This window comes from Mytilus californianus, unplaced genomic scaffold (assembly GCF_021869535.1).
Source record: "Mytilus californianus isolate M0D057914Y unplaced genomic scaffold, xbMytCali1.0.p SCAF_2, whole genome shotgun sequence".
Classification (NCBI taxonomy): domain Eukaryota; kingdom Metazoa; phylum Mollusca; class Bivalvia; order Mytilida; family Mytilidae; genus Mytilus; species Mytilus californianus.
Genome location: NW_026262668.1, coordinates 138,873,894 through 138,887,373, shown reverse-complemented (window position 1 = coordinate 138,887,373; position 13,480 = coordinate 138,873,894). Strand labels below are relative to the sequence as shown.

The 13,480-nt window shown below is 34.9% G+C and overlaps 1 protein-coding gene across 2 annotated transcripts in view; it reads right to left on the bottom strand.

Annotated features, from left to right (window-relative positions):
• Nucleotides 1-10,731: 10,731 nt before the first annotated feature.
• The window catches only part of LOC127731224 (tyrosine-protein phosphatase non-receptor type 4-like), a 132,196-nt gene continuing 129,447 nt past the window's right edge, over nt 10,732-13,480 (bottom strand). For both annotated transcript variants that reach the window (XM_052240194.1, XM_052240198.1), the window contains one exon: nt 10,732-13,475. In XM_052240194.1, the coding sequence (XP_052096154.1) occupies nt 13,438-13,475 (38 nt within the window). In that variant the 3' untranslated portion in view covers nt 10,732-13,437. The remainder of the gene's footprint in view (nt 13,476-13,480) is intronic.

Genomic DNA, 13,480 nt, shown 5'->3' with positions numbered 1-13,480 from the left:
TCCTTTATTTAAAGTTCAATAGGTCAGGGTATGAAGCAGATCTAGCTGCATTTACAGTCCTTTATTTCAAGTTCGATAGGCCAGGTATGAATTAGATCTTGCTGCATTTATAGTCCTTTATATCAAGTTCAATAGGCCAGGTATGAAGCAGATCTAGCTGCATTTACAGTCCTTTACTTCAAGTTCAATAGGTCAGGGTATGAAGCAGATGTTGCTGCATTTACAGTCCTTTATTTCAAGTTCAATAGGCCAGGGTATGAAGCAGATCTAGCTGCATTTACAGTCCTTTATTTCAAGTTCAATAGGTCAGGGTATGAAGTAGATCTAGCTGCATTTACAGTCCTTTATTTCAAGTTCAATAGGTCAGGGTATGAAGCAGATCTAGCTGCATTTACAGTCCTTTATTTCAAGTTCAATAGGCCAGAGTATGAAGCAGATCCAGCTGCATTAACAGTCCTTTATTTCAAGTTCAATAGGTCAAGGTATGAAGTAGATCTAGCTGCATTTACAGTCCTTTATTTCAAGTTCAATAGGTTATGGTATGAAGCAGATGTAGCTGCATTTACAGTCCTTTATTTCAAGTTCAATAGGTCAGGGTACGAAGTAGATCTAGCTTGATTTACAGTCCTTTATTTCAAGTTCAATACGCCAGGTATGAACTTGATCCAGCTGCATTTAGTCCTTTATTTCAAGTTAAATAGGCCAGGTATGAATTAGATCTAGCAGCATTTACAGTCCTTTATTTCAAGTTCAATATGTCAAGGTATGAAGCAGATCTAGCTGGATTTACAGTCCTTTATTTCAAGTTCGATAGGCCAGGGTATGAAGCAGATCTAGCTGCATTAACAGTCCTTTATTTCAAGTTCAATAGGCCAGGGTATGAAGCAGATCTAGCTGCATTTACAGTCCTTTATTTCAAGTTCAATAGGCCAGGGTATGAAGTAGATATAGCTGCATTTACAGTCCTTTGTTTCAAGTTCAATAGGCCAGGTATGAAGTAGATCAAGCTGCATTTACAGTCCTTTTTCAAGTTCAATAGGCCAGGTTATGAAGTAAATCTAGCTGCATTTACAGTCCTTTATTTCAAGTTCAATAGGCCAGGGTATGAAGTAGATATAGCTGCATTTACAGTCCTTTATTTCAAGTTAAATTGGCCAGGGTATGAAGTAGATCTAGTGCATTTACAGTCCTTTATTTCAAGTTAAATAGGTCAGGGTATGAAGCAGATCTAGCTTGATTTACAGTCCTTTATTTCAAGTTCAATAAGTCAGGGTATGAAGCAGATCTAGCTGCATTTACAGTCCTTTATTTAAAGTTCAATATGCCAGAGTATGAAGCAGATCTAGCTGCATTTACAGTCCTTCATTTCAAGTTCAATAGGCCAGGGTATGAAGCAGATCTAGCTGCATTTACAGTCCTTTATTTCAAGTTCAATAGGCCAGGGTATGAAGCAGATATAGCTGTGTTTACAGTCCTTTATTTCAAGTTCAATAGGCCAGGGTATGAAGTAGATACAGCTGCATTTGCAGTCCTTTATTTCAAGTTCAATAGGTCAGGGTATGAAGCAGATCTAGCTGCATTTACAATCCTTTATTTCAAGTTCAATAGGCCAGAGTATGAAGCAGATCCAGCTGCATTTACAGTCCTTTATTTCAAGTTCAATAGGTCAGGGTATGAAGTAGATCTAGCTGCATTTACAGTCCTTTATTTCAAGTTCAATAGGTTAGGGTATGAAGCAGATGTAGCTGCATTTACAGTCCTTTATTTCAAGTTCAATAGGTCAGGGTACGAAGTAGATCTAGCTTGATTTACAGTCCTTTATTTCAAGTTCAATACGCCAGGTATGAAGTTGATCCAGCTGCATTTAGTCCTTTATTTCAAGTTAAATAGGCCAGGTATGAATTAGATCTAGCAGCATTTACAGTCCTTTATTTCAAGTTCAATATGTCAAGGTATGAAGCAGATCTAGCTGGATTTACAGTCCTTTATTTCAAGTTCGATAGGCCAGGGTATGAAGCAGATCTAGCTGCATTAACAGTCCTTTATTTCAAGTTCAATAGGCCAGGGTATGAAGCAGATCTAGCTGCATTAACAGTCCTTTATTTCAAGTTCAATAGGCCAGGGTATGAAGTAGATATAGCTGCATTTACAGTCCTTTGTTTCAAGTTCAATAGGTCAGGTATGAAGTAGATCTAGCTGCATTTACAGTCCTTTTTCAAGTTCAATAGGCCAGGTTATGAAGTAAATCTAGCTGCATTTACAGTCCTTTATTTCAAGTTCAATAGGCCAGGGTATGAAGTAGACATAGCTGCATTTACAGTCCTTTATTTCAAGTTAAATTGGCCAGGGTATGAAGTAGATCTAGTGCATTTACAGTCCTTTATTTCAAGTTAAATAGGTCAGGGTATGAAGCAGATCTAGCTTGATTTACAGTCCTTTATTTCAAGTTCAATAGGTCAGGGTATGAAGCAGATCTAGCTGCATTTACAGTCCTTTATTTAAAGTTCAATACGCCAGAGTATGAAGCAGATCTAGCTGCATTTACAGTCCTTTATTTCAAGTTCAATAGGCCAGGGCATGAAGCAGATCTAGCTGCATTTAGTCCTTTATTTCAAGTTCAATAGGCCAGGGTATGAAGCAGATCTAGCTGTATTTAGTCCTTTATTTCAAGTTCAATAGGCCAGAGTATGAAGCAGATCTAGCTACATTTAGTCCTTTATTTCAAGTTCAATTGGCCAGGGTATGAAGTAGATCTAGCTGCATTTACAGTCCTTAATTTCAAGTTCAATTGGCCAGGGTATGAAGCAGATCTAGCTGCATTTACAGTCCTTTATTTCAAGTTCAATAGGCCAGAGTATGAAGCAGATCTAGCTGCATTTACAGTCCTTTATTTCAAGTTCAATAGGCCAGAGTATGAAGCAGATCTAGCTGAATTTACAGTCCTTTATTTCAAGTTCAATAGGCCAGAGTATGAAGCAGATCTAGCTGCATTTAGTCCTTTATTTCAAGTTCAATAGGCCAGGGTATGAAGCAGATCTAGCTGTATTTAGTCCATTATTTCAAGTTCAATAGGCCAGGGTATGAAGTAGATCTAACTGCATTTACAGTCCTTTATTTCAAGTTCAATAGGTCAGGGTATGAAGCAGATGTAGCTGAATTTACAGTCCTTTATTTCAAGTTCAATAGGTCAGGGTATGAAGCAGATGTAGCTGCATTTACAGTCCTTTATTTCAAGTTCAATAGGTCAGGGTACGAAGTAGATCTAGCTTGATTTACAGTCCTTTATTTCAAGTTCAATACGCCAGGTATGAAGTAGATCCAGCTGCATTTACAGTCCTTCATTTCAAGTTCAATAGGCCAGGATATGAAGCAGATCTAGCTGCATTTACAGTCCTTTATTTCAAGTTCAATAGGCCAGGGTATGAAGCAGATATAGCTGTGTTTACAGTCCTATATTTCAAGTTCAATAGGCCAGGGTATGAAGTAGATACAGCTGCATTTACAGTCCTTTATTTCAAGTTCAATAGGTCAGGGTATGAAGCAGATCTAGCTTGATTTACAGTCCTTTATTTCAAGTTCAATAGGTCAGGGTATGAAGCAGATCTAGCTGCACTTACAGTCCTTTATTTCAAGTTCAATAGGCCAGAGTATAAAGCAGATCCAGCTGCATTTACAGTCCTTTATTTCAAGTTCAATAAGTCAGGGTATGAAGTAGATGTAGCTGCATTTACAGTCCTTTATTTCAAGTTCAATAGGTTAGGGTATGAAGCAGATGTAGCTGCATTTACAGTCCTTTATTTCAAGTTCAATAGGTCAGGGTACGAAGTAGATCTAGCTTGATTTACAGTCCTTTATTTCAAGTTCAATACGCCAGGTATGAAGTTGATCACGCTGCATTTAGTCCTTTATTTCAAGTTAAATAGGCCAGGTATGAATTAGATCTAGCAGCATTTACATTCCTTTATTTCAAGTTCAATATGTCAAGGTATGAAGCAGATCTAGCTGGATTTACAGTCCTTTATTTCAAGTTCGATAGGCCAGGGTATGAAGCAGATCTAGCTGCATTAACAGTCCTTTATTTCAAGTTCAATAGGCCAGGGTATGAAGCAGATCTAGCTGCATTTACAGTCCTTTATTTCAAGTTCAATAGGCCAGGGTATGAAGTAGATATAGCTGCATTTACAGTCCTTTATTTCAAGTTCAATAGGCCAGGTATGAAGTAGATCTAGCTGCATTTACAGTCCTTTTTTAAGTTCAATAGGCCAGGTTATGAAGTAAATCTAGCTGCATTTACAGTACTTTATTTCAAGTTCAATAGGCCAGGGTATGAAGTAGATATAGCTGCATTTACAGTCCTTTATTTCAAGTTAAATTGGCCAGGGTATGAAGCAGATCCAGCTGCATTTACAGTCCTTTATTTCAAGTTAAATAGGTCAGGGTATGAAGCAGATCTAGCTTGATTTACAGTCCTTTATTTCAAGTTCAATAGGTCAGGGTATGAAGCAGATCTAGCTGCATTTACAGTCCTTTATTTAAAGTTCAATAGGCCAGAGTATGAAGCAGATCTAGCTGCATTTACAGTCCTTTTTCAAGTTCAATAGGCCAGGTTATGAAGTAAATCTAGCTGCATTTACAGTCCTTTATTTCAAGTTCAATAGGCCAGGGTATGAAGTAGATCTAGCTGTATTTACAGTCCTTTATTTAAAGTTCATTTGGCCAGGGTATAAAGTAGATCTAGCTGCATTTACAGTCCTTTATTTGAAGTTCAATAGGCCAGAGTATGAAGCAGATCTAGCTGCATTTACAGTCCTTTATTTAAAGTTCAATAGGTCAGGATATGAAGCAGATCTAGCTGTATTTACAGTCCTTTATTTCAAGTTCAATAGGCCAGGGTATGAAGTAGATCCAGCTGCATTTGGTCCTTTATTTCAAGTTCAATTGGCCAGGGCATGAAGCAGATCTAGCTGCATTTACAGTCCTTTATTTCAAGTTAAATTGGCCAGGGTATGAAGTAGATCTAGTGCATTTACAGTCCTTTATTTCAAGTTCAATAGGTCAGGGTAAGAAGCAGATCTAGCTGCATTTACAGTACGTTATTTCAAGTTCAATAGGCCAGGGTATGAAGTAGATCCAGCTGCATTTAGTCCTTTATTTCAAGTTAAATTGGACAGGGTATGAAGTAGATCTAGTGCATTTACAGTCCTTTATTTCAAGTTCAATAGGTCAGGGTATGAAGCAGATCTAGCTTGATTTACAGTCCTTTATTTAAAGTTCAATAGGTCAGGGTATGAAGTAGATCTAGCTGCATTTACAATCCTTTATTTCAAGTTCAATAGGCCAGGTATGAAGCAGATCTTGCTGCATTTACAGTCCTTTATTTCAAGTTCAATAGGCCAGGTATGAAGTAGATCTAGCTGCATTTACAGTCCTGTATTTCAAGTTCAATAGGCCAGGTATGAAGTAGATCTAGCTACATTTACAGTCCTTTATTTCAAGTTCAATAGACCAGGGTATGAAGCAGATCTAGCTGCATTTAGTCCTTTATTTCAAGTTAAATTGGCCAGGTATGAAGCAGATCTAGCTGCATTTAGTCCTTTATTTCAAGTTAAATTGGCCAGGTATGGATCAGATCTAGCTGCATTTACAGTCCTTTATTTCAAGTTTAATACGCCAGGTATAAAGTAGATCTAGCTGCATTTACATTCCTTTATTTCAAGTTCAATAGGCCAGGGTATGAAACAGATCTAGCTGCATTTAGTCCTTTATTTCAAGTTCAATAGGTCAGGGTATGAAGCAGATCTAGCTGCATTTAGTCCTTTATTTCAAGTTCAATACGCCAGGGTATGAAGTAGATCTAGCTGCTTTTGCACTGTCCTTTATTTCAAGTTTAATGGGTCAGAAATTTATGCAGATCGAACTGCATTTGCATTGTCCTTTATTTCAAGTTCAATAGGTCAAGGTTTAACATATTAACTAATCACAAACTTAACAAGAGTAAAATGTCTCGCCTGTTTTACTGACCATTGATTTTATGTTGAAAGTCTTAAAGATAAAGGTTTTACTACAAGTATCACATAAACTTAACATATCTAAAGATCAATGACAATGAGGTCAAGGTCAGATAAAAACTGTCACACAGACATGTTCACCTTACAAATATAAATCAAATATAGTTGACCCATTGCTTATGGTAATTGAAAAACAGAACAAAACACAAAAACTTAAATTTTTTAATTTTAGTTCATTTATATGTTTTGGAGTTTAGTGTGATGTCCATTTTCACTGAACTAGCACACAATTTCATTTAGGGGCCAGCTGAGGACCACCTCCGGGTGCAGGATTTTCTCGCTGCATTGAAGACCCATTGGTGGCCTTCGGCTGTTGTCTGCTCCTTGGTCGGGTTGTTGTCTCTTTGACATATTCCCCATTTCCATTCTCAATTTTATGTACACCTTACAATCAATTTTATGAATTAAATATAGTTGACCTATTGCTTATAGTATCTAAGAAACAAACTTAACCATGAAAACTTAACATTGACCAATGAACCATGAAAATGAGGTCAAGGTCAGATGATACCTGCTAGACAGACATATACACCTTACAATCCTTCCATACACCAAATATAGTTGATCTATTGCTTATGGTTGAAGAAAAACAGACCAAAACACAAAAACTTAACACTGAGAAATGAACTGTGAAAATGAGGTCAAGGTCAAATAAAACCTGTGAGACTGACATGTACATCATAAAATATTTCCATACACCAAATATAGTTGACCCATTGCATATAGTATTGGAAAAAAAGACCAAAACTCAAAAAAATAACTTTGACCACTGAACCATGAAAATGAGGTCACGGTCAGAACACACCTACAGTTGGACATGTACACCTTACAATTATTCCATATACCAAATACTGTAAGTTCAGAAATTATTGCGTGCATTTATTATTGCGATTTTATCATTTTAGACTTAAATGCGAATTTATTTTTTACGATTTTGAGAAAAATCCTGTTTAATTCATATAAAATATTTCAAAATGCCAGTCTAAATTATTGCATTTATATCTCTGTCGCATTTTTCGCAATAATAAAAACCTCGCAATAATTTCTGATTTTACAGTATAGTAGACCTTCTGCTTATAGTATCTGATATATGGACTTGACCACTAAAACTTAACCTTGTTCACTGATCCATGAAATGAGGTCGAGGTCAAATGAAAATTGTCTGATGGGCATGAGGACCTTGCAAGGTACGCACATACTAAATATAGTTATCCTATTACTCATAATAAGAAAGAAATTAACATTACAAAAAATGTTGACTTTTTTTTTCAAGTAGTCACTGAGCCATGAAAATTAGGTCAAGGACAATGGACATATGACAGACGGAAACTTTGTAACATAAGGCATCTATATTCAAAGTATAAAGCATCTAGGTCTTCTAGCTTCTAAAATATTAAGCTTTTAAGAAGCTAGCTAACGCCGCCCCCGGATCACTATTCCTATGTCTAGCGTCGCAGACTCGACAAAAAGTTTAAATTTTGGACCCTTTGGACTTTAATATGGACTAATTTGAAAACAGGGCCCAAAATTAAAAATCTGAATGCACAGTTAGATTCAGCATATCATAGAACCACAAGAATTCAGATGAAATCAAAGTCTTTGGACCTCAATGTAGACCTATTTAAAAATGTCCAAATATCCAATATAGTAATACATGGTAATAAAATGCTCCACTGGGCGCAGCTTGATACGACCGCAGAGGTCGAACCCTGAACAGTTGGGGCAAGTATGGACACAACATTCAAGCTTGATACAGCTCTGAATTTGGATTGTGATTAAATATTTGACACAGCATAGGTTTCTGACACAGAATGATTGTGGTCTAAGAACTTAAAATTTTTTAATTTACCTAGTATGGTCCAATATCCAAAATCTAAATACATACACGGTAAGATTCAGCATATCAAAGAACCCCAAGAATTCAATTTTTGTTAAAATCAAACTAAGTTTAATTTTGGACCCTTTGGACCTTAATGTAGACCAATTTGAAAACGGGACCAAAAATTAAGAATCTAAATACACGCTTAGATTCAACATATCAAAGAACCCCAATATTTCAATTTTTGATGAAATCAAACCATATCATTATTATTTGCTTTTACATATAAATCAAAAATAACCAACTAAAAATTGAAAATTTTAAAGAAAAAAAAAAAAGGAAAAAAAGGGGAAAAAAAATCCCCCCCCCCCAATTTTTTGAACCCCTTATGATTCATCACCCCCAAACTCAATCCAAGCCTTCCCTTTGTGGTATGGTACCTTGCAGTACAATTTCAGAGAGATCCATACACTTAAACACAAGTTATTGTCTGGAAACAAGAAAAATGCTTTTTTTTGGCCCCATTTTGGCCCCTTATTCCTAAACGTTTGGGCAATTACCCCCAAACTCAATTCCAGCTTTCCTTTTGTGAAAAGGAACCTTGTAGTACAATTTCAGAAAGATCCATACACTTACACACAAGTTATTGTCATTAAACTAGAAAAATGCTTGTTTTTTGCCCCTTTTTTTGCCCCTAATTCCTAAAATTTTGAGGCAATTACCCCCAAACTCAATTCCAGCATTCCCTTTGTGATATTGAACCTTGTGGTACAATGTCAGAGAGATCCATACACTAACACACAAGTTATTGTCTGGAAGTTACAAAAATGCTTATTTTTGGCCCTTAATTCCTTAACTGTTGGTACCATAACCCCAAAAATCAATCCCAACCTTCCTTTTGTGGTATTGAACCTTATGGTAAAATTTCATAGAGATCCATTCACTTAAACTAAAGTTATTGTGCGAAAACCAATGTGTCTTCGGACGACGACGCCAACTTAATACCAATATACGACCGCAAAATTTGTTTGCGGTCGTATAAAAACCTCAAACAATTCAAGACTTTAACTTAATCCTCATTGAAATTGGTTAAAAGATTTGTATTTATTTTCAATTGAAGATTTCTTGCTGTTGTGCAATAAATTACTGTTGCGCAATACTTAGTTAATCTGTTTACACACTGAATATAATAATTTACAAACCCTGTTTGGTCTTTAGTTTCTTAACAATTAAAGCCACAACCAACAAAATCGACCCCAACCTTCTGTGTGTGGTATGGAACCTTGTGGTACAATTTCATAGAGACCCATAGACTAATACTTTTGGTGTTATACCACCAAATCATAGTACGTCACATCTGGTTGCATACGAAAATAGGTCGAAAATAAATATTCCCTTGAATTTGACAGTGTAGGTAATTGATCCTACATTTCATTGCAGTAAAACATTTCTGGGTCATAAACATATATCTTGGGTATTTCAAAGCACCATTATTTTTTTATTTGGGGTTTCTATAGAATATTTTGGAAACTTGAGGTTACATGGTTACTAAAGCTTGTACACAGGTTAAAAAAGGGGAAAAATTTGATTGGTTAACTTCCAGTGATGGTTATTTTCTTATATGCAATGAAATGTTAGGTGAAATTTTTTCTATAGTACTGGACAGGATAAAACTTTACTCATGCTAAGTATTTCTTTATTTGAAACAAAGATAAATTCTGCACAATTTTTTGAAAAGTGCAAATTTAACAAAGACTAATAGGGGAAAATCAATGGTGGTATTACACCTTATTAAGTAATTGTCCATTTACCAGGAAAACCTTGTTTTCCACCTTTTTTTCCCCCCCTAATTCCTGAACGGTTTGGGCCATAACCCCCAAAGTCAATTCCAACCTTCCCTTTGTGGTGTGGAACCGAACCTTGTGGTACAATTTCATAGAGATCCATACACTTATACACAAGTTATTGTCCGGAAACTACAAAAATTGCCTTTTTTGGCCCCTTTTTGACCCCTAATTCCTAAACAATTAGGCCATAATCCCCAATATGAATCCCAACCTTCCTTTTGTGCTATTGAACCTTGTGATTAAATTTCATAGAGATCCATTCACTTATACTAAAGTTATTGTCTGGAAACCAAATGTCTTCGAAAGACCACGATGGCAACACGATAGCAATATACAAAGGCAAATTTTTTGCTGTCGTATAAAAAAATAACAATGACCAATGAACCATGAAAATGAGGTCAAGGTCAGATGAAACCTGCCAGTCTGACATGTACCCCTTACAATCACTCCATACACCACATATAGTTGACCTGCTGCATGTAGTATCTGAGAAATGGACCTAATCACGTAACTTTAACCTTGATCAATGATCCATGAATTGGGGTCAAGGTCAGGTTAACCCTGTCTGACGGACATGTAGACGTTGCAAGGAACCCATATACCAAATATAGTGATCCTATTACTCATAATAAGTGAGAAATTCACATGACAAAAAAACTGTAATTCTTTTGACAAGCAGTCACTGAACCATGAAAATGAGGTCAAGGACAATGGGCATATGACAGACAGAAACTTCGTAACATAAGGTATCTGCACACAAGGTATGAAGCATCAAGGCCTTCTACCTTCTGAAATTTATATACAAATAGTTTATGCTGCCGCTGCCGGATAGTAATACCTATGTCTCGCATACTGCGACTTTCGTCACAGGTGAGACAAAAATTATTGACTACACTGTTGCTGGAAAAGGCAGGCCTAAGTCTCTCCTTCACCACTAAACAAGGTGAGACAAAAAAGCTTGGAAGATATTACAAATGTTTGAAGAAACACAAAGCCATATGTAGAAAATATTTAATGATGTTTTAATATTGCCTGGCAAACAGCCCAATCTTTTTATTAAGTTATAGAATTTCTGACGCTATTAACAATGTAACATACGACCGTTACCATGTCAACATGTAACCATGACAATATGTACATAATGAGTATCATACACATACACATGTTCTCTCACACACATTTGTACACATTATAAAAATATATACATTAAATGTTACCTTTGTAATAAATAATCACATTAAAATAAAAATGTTGTACAACGTTAAAATTTTGTGACCAAATTTTTGCTGTAACGAAACAATAAAATAAATCAAAGTATGAGATATAAATTGATTGAAGATCAATATAAGAGAAAGAATCATTTTTGTTATACATCTTTATTTCTGGAATAAGATATTAGTTGTATTAAAATCCTACAATTCTCATGCATTCTTTTGTAAAAATGCATTAAAATATGTTAGTACTCAGACGATTCCCTTTTTCCAACAAAGTTGTGTTAAAATCCCACCTACTAAATGGTAATTTCAAGATGTTTTAAAGGAATTATATTATAAAATGTGAATTTTGATAGTTAACATTACGTAGGTTTCTCCATGGACATGTTAATACTTTTTCACAATATATTTTAATCCCTGATCACATTTCTATGATGATTTCATTTAAACCATGACTGCAGTTTTTAAGTTTCTAAAATTTGTAAACTTGAGATAAGCTACAGAGAGATTGTGTATTTTTAATATCAAAGCACTGTTTGCAATCTTTTTAAAGATTTTTTTTTTCCATTTGCTATTCACCAATTTTTGTTTTAAAAAGCAAGCCAAGCAGATTTAATGCAACAAATAAAAGTTTTGAGCTTAAAAAAATTTGACCAAATAATTTAGAAACATTCCTGATTTGTCAAATGAGAAAAAAAAATTATAAATATTTTAAACCATTAAAGATATTTGAAAGATTACTATTGGGAATTGTATACTGCATTTTACTATTATTGGCTCATTTGCATCCCTGTACCTAGAATATATGCTACCCATGAAAAACAATGCAGTGTGATTAACATATTTTCATGTAAAATTTAATGGGATTTGATGCATCAAATTTTTACTTGAAAATAAAATATACCAAAAAAAAGGTACGATTCAGTAGACAACAAAAGCATTGATGATTGAACTATAGGACAATTTGTCAATGTGTTCTTCAAAGTGTTTGTGAGAAAACAATTCAAAATAAATTGTACATAATTGTCAAAAAAAAAGATAACAACTTTCCATATATACTGGTATAAATCATAATCAGTGAAAAAGTTTTGAATTTTTTTCAGTACTATTCCATGGCAACTTTCATTTTAGGTAATTTTGATTTTTGATTTTTCTCATTTCTCAAATCCTATAGTAGTTATTGTCAGGTTGATACAAATCATCCCCCCTTTTGTCAAACATAGATACTTTAAAGTTAGCACTAATAAGTTATTGACAATTTCTAAAGCGTACACATACATGTATCACACTTCACACACACGGACAGCATCCCTCACTATTGTACACTGTAAACATTTGGAACTTACAGGATGACTTCAACTTGTTCTTTAAAGTTATGTAACAGGTCTGATATAGATGGAACTCGGGTTTCACTATAGTTTTGTATAGGCCTGATGATAAATGTTGAAACAAGAAACCGATACTGTATACAGGGATGGATTCAAAATTATTCTTTCATAATGTTTTATGTTTTCATATCACGACATTTACAAATAAAAGTCCTGTTAGTTCAAACGATCATCTGATTGTTAGAGTGGGTAAAGGATCAATGTACAAGATATAATGGAGGTAATAACCATTTATTAAAGGAACGAGGTCTTTATCAATGTTCTTAGATTGGACTTGATACTGGACAAGAGATTCAATGTCATTTGGAGGAATGGTATTCACCACAATGAATCGTTTGAAAAATGTCCACTGGTACTGCCATCAAACAATTCACATGAAAGCTATAGGCATTATGATAAAAAATTGAGCAGTATGGCCATTTAGGTCAATATCTAGTTAAAAAAATAAAGTTAGGAACATACAATATGTGGGACTGTTTCATGAAAGGAAAATAAATGAACTCACACGAGAGGTGGAGAAATAAAAAGGCTGACAATATCTCCATGACAACATATAAATATTATAGGTGACCTTTGTAAGGTGTCAAATACAACACTGGTAACCATGGAGATTCATAACAACAAACGTATTGCTTGACACAGATGTACTGAGTATGATCCTTGTCCATTAAACGTTTGAATAGTCCTGAGATAACACTAAAGACACATCTTACAGAAACACCAAGAGGACCAATAACGCTTAACAATTTCTATGTTAAAAGTTCCTCTTTTTCATGAATATTTCCATACTGACATTTAAAAACAAACATCCAACCAATTAGAAATGTGTCTGTTAATAATTTAAGATATGTTTCTAAATACACAAATATAAAAACAAAAATAACTGCACTTTTTAGCATCTTCTGACACAAAAACATTCAGAAGATCATGTTAACAGATTCAATGTTGAAATCAAACATCTACATGATTGAGATGGCATGTCCTTGACTTCACACTTCCTCCATTAGAAATTTTTGTCCACATAAAAATGCTTTTTTTTTCACATATTAAATGTTTGTCATTTCCCAGCTAATATCACCGTCCGTCCTTCCCAAGCTAATATCACCGTTGGTAATCTTCCATAGGTTTAACTATTCCTTCTGAA